Consider the following 13,100-nt stretch of genomic DNA (forward strand, 5'->3'; position numbering starts at 1 on the left):
GACGGGACAAAGGGTGAAAAACCATTTCGTCCACCGGTAATGTCAGCGGCGGCGGCACTGCCAGACTCTGCACCAGCCGGTGAATCCACCTGTGGCCGGCCGTCAGTATAGAGGAAGGAGATGAAAATGGGGAGAGCGTCATCTCACAGCCGCATGATGTCACCTCTGACAGTGACGTCACCCTCAGATTTTGCTCCTCCCTACAGAGTTGGCTAGTTACACACTGGGCTTTCTATTCGGCCTGTAACGTGTCCGCTCTATCTAGGATCTGCCCTTAAAGGAACACAACTTGGAAGGCCATATAAAAGACAAGCCGCGTCTTCGTTTCTGAGCCACAATCCTGATCACCGCCACAATATATTTTATAAAACTTGTGTAACAACTTACTAGTACATAATAGATGGAAAATGTCCTTTTGGGGTACGGGAAATAGTCACAGTGTGAGTCGGCTAAATCCTGTCCCTGAAAAGGACCTCAGCATCAGCGGTGTGAATCCTACATAATAGATGGAAAAGGTCCTTTTGGGGTATGGGAAATAGTCACAGTGTGAGTCGGCTAAATCCTGTCCCTGAAAAGGACCTCAGCATCAGCGGTGTGAATCCTACATAATAGATGGAAAAGGTCCTTTTGGGGGTACGGGAAATAGTCACAGTGTGAGTCGGCTAAATCCTGTCCTTGAAAAGGACCTCAGCATCAGCGGTGTGAATCCTACATAATAGATGGAAAAGGTCCTTTTGGGGTACGGGAAATAGTCACAGTGTGAGTCGGCTAAATCCTGTCCCTGAAAAGGACCTCAGCATCAGTGGTGTGAATCCTACATAATAGATGGAAAAGGTCCTTTTGGGGTACGGGAAATAGTCACAGTGTGAGTCGGCTAAATCCTGTCCCTGAAAAGGACCTCAGCATCAGTGGTGTGAATCCTACATAATAGATGGAAAAGGTCCTTTTGGGGTACGGGACATAGTCACAGTGTGAGTCGGCTAAATCCTGTCCCTGAAAAGGACCTCGACCTCAGCGGTGTGAATCCTACATAATAGATGGAAAAGGTCCTTTTTGGGTACGGGAAATAGTCACAGTGTGAGTCGGCTAAATCCTGTCCCTGAAAAGGACCTCAGCATCAGCGGTGTGAATCCTACATAATAGATGGAAAAGGTCCTTTTGGGGTACGGGAAATAGTCACAGTGTGAGTCGGCTAAATCCTGTCCTTGAATAGGACCTCAGCATTAGCGGTGTGAATCCTACATAATAGATGGAAAAGGTCCTTTTGGGGTACGGGAAATAGTCACAGTGTGAATCGTCTAAATCCTGTCCCTGAAAAGGACCTCAGCGGTGTGAATCCTACATAATAGATGGAAAAGGTCCTTTTGGGGTACGGGAAATAGTCACAGTGTTAGTCGGCTAAATCTTGTCCTTGAAAAGGACCTCAGCATCAGCGGTGTGAATCCTACATAGTAGATGGAAAAGGTCCTTTTGGGGTACGGGAAATAGTCACAGTGTGAATCCTCTAAATCCTGTCCTTGAAAAGGACCTCAGCATCAGCGGTGTGAATCCTACATAGTAGATGGAAAAGGTCCTTTTGGGGTACGGGAAATAGTCACAGTGTGAATCGTCTAAATCCTGTCCCTGAAAAGGACCTCAGCGGTGTGAATCCTACATAATAGATGGAAAAGGTCCTTTTGGGGTACGGGAAATAGTCACAGTGTGAATCATCTAAATCCTGTCCCTGAAAAGGACCTCAGCGGTGTGAATCCTACATAATAGATGGAAAAGGTCCTTTTGGGGTACGGGAAATAGTCACAGTGTGAATCCTCTAAATCCTGTCCCTGAAAAGGACCTCAGCGGTGTGAATCCTACATAATAGATGGAAAAGGTCCTTTTGGGGTACGGGAAATAGTCACAGTGTGAGTCGGCTAAATCTTGTCCTTGAAAAGGACCTCAGCATCAGCAGTGTGAATCCTACATAGTAGATGGAAAAGGTCCTTTTGGGGTACGGGAAATAGTCACAGTGTGAATCCTCTAAATCCTGTCCTTGAAAAGGACCTCAGCATCAGCGGTGTGAATCCTACATAGTAGATGGAAAAGGTCCTTTTGGGGTACGGGAAATAGTCACAGTGTGAATCCTCTAAATCCTGTCCTTGAAAAGGACCTCAGCGGTGTGAATCCTACATAATAGATGGAAAAGGTCCTTTTGGGGTACGGGAAATAGTCACAGTGTGAATCCTCTAAATCCTGTCCTTGAAAAGGACCTCAGCATCAGCGGTGTGAATCCTACATAGTAGATGGAAAAGGTCCTTTTGGGGTACGGGAAATAGTCACAGTGTGAATCCTCTAAATCCTGTCCTTGAAAAGGACCTCAGCGGTGTGAATCCTACATAATAGATGGAAAAGGTCCTTTTGGGGTACGGGAAATAGTCACAGTGTGAATCCTCTAAATCCTGTCCTTGAAAAGGACCTCAGCATCAGCGGTGTGAATCCTACATAGTAGATGGAAAAGGTCCTTTTGAGATATAGGGAATTTCTAATTAGTTTTTTAAACAAATAATTTTAAAGAGGCTATCTGATATTTGAAATATCCCCGCCAATGCCCGGGCCCTTAGTATGGATTATACATACGTGCTCATGTCACCCGCGTCGCTCCGGATCCCTGTGTGGCCCCCGCTGCATCTCCCCGTCACTCACATTAAAATATCCGGAGAACAGGTGGGACTGGGACGAGCCCCCGTGGGTCCGATCTTCGTTGCGGCCTGCTATTGGCTGATCCCCCCGTCACCAGATGCCGCCGTCACTGGATGTTTTAATCCGAGCGACAGAGAGATGCACCGTTGGCCATGCAGGGATACGGAGCGACGCGGGTGCCACTGAGCAGGTAAGTATAATCCATACAAAGGGCCCGGGCATTGGCGGGGATATCCCGATATCGGATAACCCCTTTAATTTCTAGGAAAGTACAGAGATCACATGACCAGATGTTTCTGCGGAGCGCTTTACCATGAATATGATAGGACCGGACTGTCACGGCTGTCTCATGGTCTGTAATTGTGCACCATGACACTTTTGCCGTGCATGCTTGTTGCCGGTGGCAACATGTTGTTTTGACACTTCCCCTTTGAGCTGTGTGTCCCTTCCCATTCTGGTGTGCACAGGGTTAAGGTGTGCTTGGTCGGTGTGGTGGGTGAGACCTCAGGCCTCCTATATGTTGGTGTGGAGCGCTGCTCCTGGGCTGAATGAGCCACCTTTATTATTCTGTGTACCTTGCTCTGTCTGTTGTCCCCTCCGGTGTCTTTCTGTTCACCCTTCCCCACCTGTGGTGTATGTTGTATGGTGTGGGTTAAGCGAAGGCAAGACTGTGGGTTTCCCAGCCTGGAGCCTCCGTCCATCTGGGCTGCAGCAGGTAAGTGTTCATAGCATTGTTATGTTGCTGTTACTTACCTGCCGTACTGTTTAGCCCGAGGTCTTGCTTCCTGTTTGCTACTGGGCCTCTGGAGACACCATTCATCCGTGGAGTAGGATGAATGGGTGGTCTCTGCCCTGTGGTCCTAGGTTGGTGGGCATGAGCCCCCTTACCTTCTGAGGCGGCTCATGCGTTAGGAGTCTAGGGAGAGTTCAGGGTTGCACTAGGTGGTGACCTGCTCCGAACGCCGAGGCACAGTGGGGGGTTTCCACCACTCCCCGCCGTGACACGGACATTTCTGCAGAGACAAGTGCTCAGAAGTCACATGATAGTTTGTTTTTATTGTTTATTGTAAAGATTTTTCAGAAATAAAAATAAACATAAAAGAGGCTTATTCTACAATAGTCAGCTACATAACTATATTGTAACCCTGCATCCATGTAGAAGCGGTGTCACTGACAGGTCCTAACAGACAAGGGGATTTAAAGCGAACCTTTCACCTGGATTTCACTTAATAAACCATCACCAGTACCTTATAGATTATCCTCATTCTGTTTCAATGCATTCTTGTGCCGCTTTCCTGGGATGTATATTCATGAAAAAAACGCCTTATACAGTCCTAGTCTCCAGCTCCTGCAGTCACGCTAGAAGTCAAGGGGGTGGCCCTTCCCTCACTCCGGGCTGTAACTCCCCTGCCCTAACCCCTCCTCTAAGTAGTGTAACTGACACCCGGCTCAGTCGCCGGGACCGCGCTTGTACAGGCGGCGCATGCGCCGTCGGACTCAAGCGCGATCCTGTAACTGAATCGCGCATGCGCCGTCCCCGATGCCTGTCTTCTCTTCCTCACGCGCATGCGCCGCCTGTACAAGCGCGGTCCCGGCGACTGAGCCGGGTGTCAGTTACACTGCTTAGAGGAGGGGTTAGGGCAGGGGAGTTACAGCCCGGAGTGAGGGAAGGGCTACCCCCTTGACTTCTATCGTGACTGCAGGAGCTGGAGACGAGGACTTTATAAGTCGTTTTTTTCATGAATATACATCCCAGGAAAGCGGCACAAGAATGCATTGAAACAGAATGAGGATAATCTATAAGGTACTGGTAATAGTTTATTAAGTGAAATCCTGGTGAAAGGTTCGCTTTAACAAGTCATTGAGAAGCAACTAAATCCCATCACAGTTCAGTAACCAGATCAACGAGGCAGAAGAAGAGGTCCCTCCACATGATGGAAATGGACAGCTCCTGTAGAGTCGGCTGTTTCATAGCACTGGTGAGGACCAGGTCCTTGGAGTAGAGGATTTAGCCAACTCCCTGTGAACCGGCTATATACTATTTCGGTTTTGGACCTGACCACTAGGGGGCAAACATCTCCTTACCAGTGATGGGAAATAGACAGCCCACAGTCGACAATTTCCTATCACTGGTAAGAACCAGGTCCTTACAGAGTATAGTATCTAGTCACACCCCTTCTCTATGGTATGACACTGTACCAATTCCTGGAAGGCAGAGGGCAATGCCTTCTGAGACATCACACGGTTCTGCAGGGGAGGAGTCTTCTCTGTGGTATGACACTGTACAGATCCGCCTCCTGGTAGATGGAGGGTTCTGCCTTCTGAGACATCATATGGTTCTGCAGGGGAGGAGTCTTCTCTGTGGTATGACACTGTACAGATCCACCTCCTGGTAGATGGAGGGTTCTGCCTTCTGAGACATCATATGGTTCTGCAGGGGAGGAGTTTTCTCTGTGGTATGACACTGTACAGATCCGCCTCCTGGTAGATGGAGGGTTCTGCCTTCTGAGACATCACACGGTTCTGCAGGGGAGGAGTCTTCTCTATGGTATGACACTGTACAGATCCGCCTCCTGGTAGATGGAGGGTTCTACCTTCTGAGACATCATATGGTTCTGCAGGGGAGGAGTCTTCTCTGTGGTATGACACTGTACAGATCCGCCTCCTGGTAGATGGAGGGTTCTACCTTCTGAGACATCATATGGTTCTGCAGGGGAGGAGTCTTCTCTGTGGTATGACACTGTACAGATTCACCTCCTGGTAGATGGAGGGTTCTGCCTTCTGAGACATCATATGGTTCTGCAGGGGAGGAGTCTTCTCTGTGGTATGACACTGTACAGATTCACCTCCTGGTAGATGGAGGGTTCTGCCTTCTGAGACATCATATGGTTCTGCAGGGGAGGAGTCTTCTCTGTGGTATGACACTGTACAGATTCACCTCCTGGTAGATGGAGGGTTCTGCCTTCTGAGACATCATATGGTTCTGCAGGGGAGGAGTCTTCTCTATGGTATGACACTGTACAGATCCGCCTCCTGGTAGATGGAGGGTTCTGCCTTCTGAGACATCACACGGTTCTGCAGGGGAGGAGTCTTCTCTATGGTATGACACTGTACAGATCCGCCTCCTGGTAGATGGAGGGCCCTGGCTTTTGTGGGGCCTGTACTGGCAGAAACAGGTTGTATTGTTGATTTTCCATCATGTACTGTGAAGTCTCATTCTGCTGGACCAGAAGAAGAAAGCATTATTAGTCTGCACTGCTCACAGTGCGAAGAGAACAGACAGCACAAAACCATTCCTGGATTTACTCTGAAGCCTCAGATTCAAGAGGACAACATCCCTCCAACACACGCGGTAAAAACCAAAAAGTACAGAACATGCTCCTTTCAAGGCCCTGACTGTACGACACATATCATAGATAATAAAAACATGTCACCTGCAGCAGTTCGGGGCCACGGGGCTCATTCTGGATGCGGTCTGTGAATTATAATATAAAATATGATGATTATTATAATAGGTCTGTCTGTGATAATATTATATAATGTGTAATAATACTATATAATGTGTTTGTGATAATATTATATAATGTATCTGTAATAATACAATATATTGTGTAATGATACTATATAATGTGTCTGTGATCATATTATATATTGAATTTGTCTTTAAAAAAACTGAATAATATGTCTGTCAGTAATAATACTATATAATGTGTGTGTAATAATTTATATCATGCGTCTGTTATAATATTATATAATGAGTCAGTCTGTAATAATACTATATAATGTGTCTGTGAAATACTATATAATATGTATATGTAATATTATATCATGACTTTGTAGTATTAATATGAAATGTGTCTATGATAATACTTTATAATGTAAGTGTAAAATTACAATAAAATGTGTAATATACTATATAGTGTGTCTGTAATAATGCTATATGATAAGTCTGTAATAATAATATATAATGTGTTCATCTGTAATAATAAAAGGCTCACGTACAACAATCTCGAAGTGTGTTTGCGTCACTGTTTTCCATCTATCTCACTGCAGTATGGGACGCTTTAAAAAAAAAAATAAACACTAACCAGTTGTGCTCACACGGTGCAGCCCAACAGAGAGGTGTCCAGGGCTGAGACCTTCAGAATGGCTGCACTGTGTGAGCACAACTGAGAGGTGTCCAGGGCTGAGACCTTCAGAATGGCTGCACTGTGTGAGCACAACTGAGAGGTGTCCAGGGCTGAGACCTTCAGAATGGCTGCACCGTGTGAGCACAACCGAGAGGTGTCCAGGGCTGAGACCTTCAGAATGGCTGCACCGTGTGAGCACAACCGAGAGGTGTCCAGGGCTGAGACCTTCAGAATGGCTGCACTGTGTGAGCACAGCTAAGAGGTGTCCTGGGCTGAGACCTTCAGAATGGCTGCACCGTGTGAGCACAACCGAGAGGTGTCCAGGGCTGAGACCTTCAGAATGGCTGCACCGTGTGAGCACAACCGAGAGGTGTCCAGGGCTGAGACCTTCGGAATGGCTGCACCGTGTGAGAACAACCGAGAGGTGTCCAGGGCTGAGACCTTCAGAATGGCTGCACCGTGTGAGCACAACCGAGAGGTGTCCAAGGCTGAGACTTTCAGAATGGCTGCACTGTGTGAGCACAGCCGAGAGGTGTCCAGGGCTGAGACCTTCAGAATGGCTGCACCGTGTGAGCACAACCGAGAGGTGTCCTGGGCTGAGACCTTCAGAATGGCTGCACCGTGTGAGCACAGCTAAGAGGTGTCCAGGGCTGAGACCTTCAGAATGGCTGCACCGTGTGAGCACAACCGAGAGGTGTCCTGGGCTGAGACCTTCAGAATGGCTGCACCGTGTGAGAACAACCGAGAGGTGTCCAGGGCTGAGACCTTCAGAATGGCTGCACCGTGTGAGCACAACCGAGAGGTGTCCAAGGCTGAGACTTTCAGAATGGCTGCACTGTGTGAGCACAGCCGAGAGGTGTCCAGGGCTGAGACCTTCAGAATGGCTGCACCGTGTGAGCACAACTGAGAGGTGTCCAGGGCTGAGACCTTCAGAATGGCTGCACCGTGTGAGCACAACCGAGAGGTGTCCAGGGCTGAGACCTTCAGAATGGCTGCACTGTGTGAGCACAACCGAGAGGTGTCCAGGGCTGAGACCTTCAGAATGGCTGCACCGTGTGAGCACAACCGAGAGGTGTCCTGGGCTGAGACCTTCAGAATGGCTGCACCGTGTGAGCACAACCGAGAGGTGTCTAGGGCTGAGACCTTCAGAATGGCTGCACTGTGTGAGCACAGCTAAGAGGTGTCCTGGGCTGAGACCTTCAGAATGGCTGCACCGTGTGAGCACAACCGAGAGGTGTCCAGGGCTGAGACCTTCAGAATGGCTGCACTGTGTGAGCACAACTGAGAGGTGTCCTGGGCTGAGACCTTCAGAGTGGCTGCACCGTGTGAGCACAACCGAGAGGTGTCCAGGGCTGAGACCTTCAGAATAGCTGCACCGTGTGAACACAACCGAGAGGTGTCCAGGGCTGAGACCTTCAGAATGGCTGCACCGTGTGAGCACAACCGAGAGGTGTCCAGGGCTGAGACCTTCAGAATGGCTGCACTGTGTGAGCACAACTGAGAGGTGTCCTGGGCTGAGACCTTCAGAATGGCTGCACCGTGTGAGCACAACCGAGAGGTGTCCAGGGCTGAGACCTTCAGAATAGCTGCACCGTGTGAACACAGCCGAGAGGTGTCCAGGGCTGAGACCTTCAGAATGGCTGCACCGTGTGAGCACAGCTAAGAGGTGTCCAGGGCTGAGACCTTCAGAATGGCTGCACCGTGTGAGCACAACTGAGAGGTGTCCTGGGCTGAGACCTTCAGAATGGCTGCACCGTGTGAGAACAACCGAGAGGTGTCCAGGGCTGAGACCTTCAGAATGGCTGCACCGTGTGAGCACAACCGAGAGGTGTCCAAGGCTGAGACTTTCAGAATGGCTGCACTGTGTGAGCACAGCCGAGAGGTGTCCAGGGCTGAGACCTTCAGAATGGCTGCACCGTGTGAGCACAACTGAGAGGTGTCCAGGGCTGAGACCTTCAGAATGGCTGCACCGTGTGAGCACAACCGAGAGGTGTCCAGGGCTGAGACCTTCAGAATGGCTGCACTGTGTGAGCACAACCAAGAGGTGTCCAGGGCTGAGACCTTCAGAATGGCTGCACCGTGTGAGCACAACCGAGAGGTGTCAAAGACTGAGACCTTCAGAATGGCTGCACCGTGTGAGCACAACCGAGAGGTGTCCAGGGCTGAGACCTTCAGTATAGCTGCACCGTGTGAGAACAACCGAGAGGTGTCCAGGGCTGAGACCTTCAGAATGGCTGCACCGTGTGAGCACAGCTAAGAGGTGTCCAGGGCTGAGACCTTCAGAATGGCTGCACCGTGTGAGCACAACTGAGAGGTGTCCAGGGCTGAGACCTTCAGAATGGCTGCACCGTGTGAGCACAACCGAGAGGTGTCCTGGGCTGAGACCTTCAGAATGGCTGCACCGTGTGAGCACAACCGAGAGGTGTCCAGGGCTGAGACCTTCAGAATGGCTGCACTGTGTGAGCACAGCTAAGAGGTGTCCTGGGCTGAGACCTTCAGAATGGCTGCACCGTGTGAGCACAACCGAGAGGTGTCCAGGGCTGAGACCTTCAGAATGGCTGCACTGTGTGAGCACAACTGAGAGGTGTCCTGGGCTGAGACCTTCAGAATGGCTGCACCGTGTGAGCACAACCGAGAGGTGTCCAGGGCTGTGACCTTCAGAATAGCTGCACCGTGTGAGCACAACCGAGAGGTATCCAGGGCTGAGACCTTCAGAATGGCTGCACCGTGTGAGCACAACCGAGAGGTGTCCAGGGCTGAGACCTTCGGAATGGCTGCACCGTGTGAGAACAACCGAGAGGTGTCCAGGGCTGAGACCTTCAGAATGGCTGCACCGTGTGAGCACAACCGAGAGGTGTCCAAGGCTGAGACCTTCAGAATGGCTGCACTGTGTGAGCACAGCCGAGAGGTGTCCAGGGCTGAGACCTTCAGAATGGCTGCACCGTGTGAGCACAACCGAGAGGTGTCCAGGGCTGAGACCTTCAGAATGGCTGCACCGTGTGAGCACAACTGAGAGGTGTCCAGGGCTGAGACCTTCAGAATGGCTGCACCGTGTGAGCACAACCGAGAGGTGTCCAGGGCTGAGACCTTCAGAATGGCTGCACTGTGTGAGCACAACCGAGAGGTGTCCAGGGCTGAGACCTTCAGAATGGCTGCACCGTGTGAGCACAACCGAGAGGTGTCCAAGGCTGAGACCTTCAGAATGGCTGCACCGTGTGAGCACAACCGAGAGGTGTCCAGGGCTGAGACCTTTAGTATAGCTGCACCGTGTGAGAACAACCGAGAGGTGTCCAGGGCTGAGACCTTCAGAATGGCTGCACCGTGTGAGCACAACCGAGAGGTGTCCAGGGCTGAGACCTTCAGAATGGCTGCACCGTGTGAGCACAACCGAGAGGTGTCCAGGGCTGAGACCTTCAGAATGGCTGCACCGTGTGAGCACAACCGAGAGGTGTCCAGGGCTGAGACCTTCAGAATGGCTGCACTGTGTGAGCACAACCGAGAGGTGTCCAGGGCTGAGACCTTCAGAATGGCTGCACTGTGTGAGCACAACCGAGAGGTGTCCAGGGCTGAGACCTTCAGAATGGCTGCACTGTGTGAGCACAACCGAGAGGTGTCCAGGGCTGAGACCTTCAGAATGGCTGCACTGTGTGAGCACAACCGAGAGGTGTCCAGGGCTGAGACCTTCAGAATGGCTGCACTGTGTGAGCACAACTGAGAGGTGTCCTGGGCTGAGACCTTCACAATGGCTGCACCGTGTGACCACAGCTAAGAGGTGTTTACTTCTCCCATTCTTTTATAGGAATTAAATCAATAACGTTTTTTTGTTTTTGTTTTAAGCGTCCCATACTGCAGTGAGATTGTCTGTAATAATACTATATAATGTTCTGGTAATATAAATATAATGTGTAATAATACTATATAATATAATTGCAATAATCCTTTATATTGAATCTGTAATATTACTATATAATGTGTCTGTAATAATACTATATAATAATACTATATGATCTGTCTGTAATATTACTATATTGTGTCTATAATAAATACAAAAACCACCAAAAGTGACCCTATTGCCAAAACTAAGTGTACCAATCCGTATTGAGCTATAAGTAAGTAAGGGGCCAACTTGGGGAAATAACCGGTACAAGCTCCCACAAATGAGGAACAGCTAAAAAAGAAATCGAGCTCACAAAGTATCCATATAAAATATAATATTTTATTGAAAAATTGTTAATATGTAAAAGTATATTCCATTAAAAAGGGGGAAGTGGCAGAAAAGACTCCATCCTGGTGATACACACACAACACAACGTATATTTATGGACAGAAGCTGCAGGTGGTGGTAATATGGTACAAATACATAAAATATCAGATGGATCTGTATCTACAATAGTCATGAGCATAAATCAAGGACACTGGCAATAGAAAATATATAAAGGTATGTCCCATAAACTGGCGAATCCAGGAAGGGGGGGGGGGGACGGGGCAATGGCCCACCCCCGAGCTGGCGGCGTGGCCCTGGTGAAAAGAGGGGGGTGGCGGCAGGGCACAGGGAGATGAGCGCTCAGCTCGATAGTCATCTGTATCGCCGTCCTCAGGACTCAGTGCTGTGGCGGGGGAGGGGAGGAGGAGGCGGCGTGTCCCTTCCCTGTTCCTCTGATAGGCTGCCGGCCTAGTGCTGGCAGCCTATCAGAGGCCGGTGCAGACGTCATCGCGCCGCCTGAGCCGTACAGCGCGGGACACAGGCCGGAAGAGGCTGCATCGCATCGCTGACATGATGGGGGGGCTCTTGTTACTGGCACATGATTGGGGGGCATCTATGGGGGCACTTCTTACTGGCACAATATTAGGAGGCACTATAGGGGCATCTACTGAGGACACAAAAAAGGGGTATGTTATATGGGGGGCTCTGTACAGTAGCATTTTTACTGGGACACATTATGGTTGGTTCTATGGGGAAGGGGAGAGAGGAGCACTATGGGGGCATTTACTGGGGGCACTATATCGGGGTATTTTATACTGGCACAATATGGGGGCACTATGGGGGACATTAGCTCAACTCGGGGCATTACAATAGGGTATTTTTTGCACTGTCACATTATAAGGAGAATTATTACTACTGGGGGGGGCATTATGGTGGGCTTTATTACTCCCCCATGGTATGACCCCCTAGTAGCAGCACCAGCCTCTCCCTGCTCTGCTATCCCTCTGCCCCTTCTCCAAATCCTTATTAAGAAATCTTTCTCATTAGGATAAAACACATCATCAGCTCCGCCGAGCCCCCGGCCAAGTGTGGAAGTGGCGTCCGGGACCCCCAAGGGCCAAGCCAAGTAATTGTAAGTGTTCATGTGGAATATGTTTATGTTATACACATATAGCCTACACTGTGCCACACAATATACAGTATACCGCTACACTGTGCCCCACGATATACAGTATACCTCTACACTGTGCCACACAATATACAGTATACCTCTACACTGTGCCCCACAATATACAGTATACCGCTACACTGTGCCACACAATATACAGTATACCTCTACACTGTGCCACACAATATACAGTATACCTCTACACTGTGCCCCACAATATACAGTATACCGCTACACTGTGCCCCACGATATACAGTATACCTCTACACTGTGCCACACAATATACAGTATACCTCTACACTGTGCCCCACAGTATACCTCTACACTGTGCCCCACAATATACAGTATACCTCTACACTGTGCCACACAATATACAGTATACCTCTACACTGTGCCCCACAATGTACAGTATACCGCTACACTGTGCCCCACAATATACAGTATACCTCTACACTGTGCCACACAATATACAGTATACCTCTACACTGTGCCACACAATATACAGTATACGCTACACTGTGCCCCACGATATACAGTATACCTCTACACTGTGCCACACAATATACAGTACACCTCTACACTGTGTCCCACAATATACAGTATACCTCTACACTGTGCCACACAATATACAGTATACCGCTACACTGTGCCCCACGATATACAGTATACCTCTACACTGTGCCACACAATATACAGTATACCTCTACACTGTGCCACACAATATACAGTATACGCTACACTGTGCCACACAATATACAGTATACCTCTACACTGTGCCACACAATATACAGTATACCGCTACACTGTGCCCCACAATATACAGTATACCTCTACACTGTGCCCCACAATATACAGTATACTCTACACTGTGCCACACAATATACAGTATACCGCTACACTGTGCCACACAGTATACAGTATA

At 49.3% G+C, this 13,100-nt stretch overlaps 1 protein-coding gene across 1 annotated transcript in view; it reads right to left on the reverse strand.

Moving 5' to 3' along the window:
- Positions 1-5,621: 5,621 nt before the first annotated feature.
- The window catches only part of LOC120979092, a 92,172-nt gene continuing 84,693 nt past the window's right edge, over positions 5,622-13,100 (reverse strand). The window contains exons 4-5 of the mRNA XM_040407638.1: positions 6,111-6,151; positions 5,622-5,897 (exon numbers count right to left, since the gene is read on the reverse strand). Of these exons, the coding sequence (XP_040263572.1) occupies positions 5,772-5,897; positions 6,111-6,151 (167 nt within the window). The 3' untranslated portion in view covers positions 5,622-5,771. The remainder of the gene's footprint in view (positions 5,898-6,110; positions 6,152-13,100) is intronic.

Source organism: Bufo bufo, chromosome 9 (genome assembly GCF_905171765.1).
Source record: "Bufo bufo chromosome 9, aBufBuf1.1, whole genome shotgun sequence".
Classification (NCBI taxonomy): Eukaryota; Metazoa; Chordata; class Amphibia; order Anura; family Bufonidae; genus Bufo; species Bufo bufo.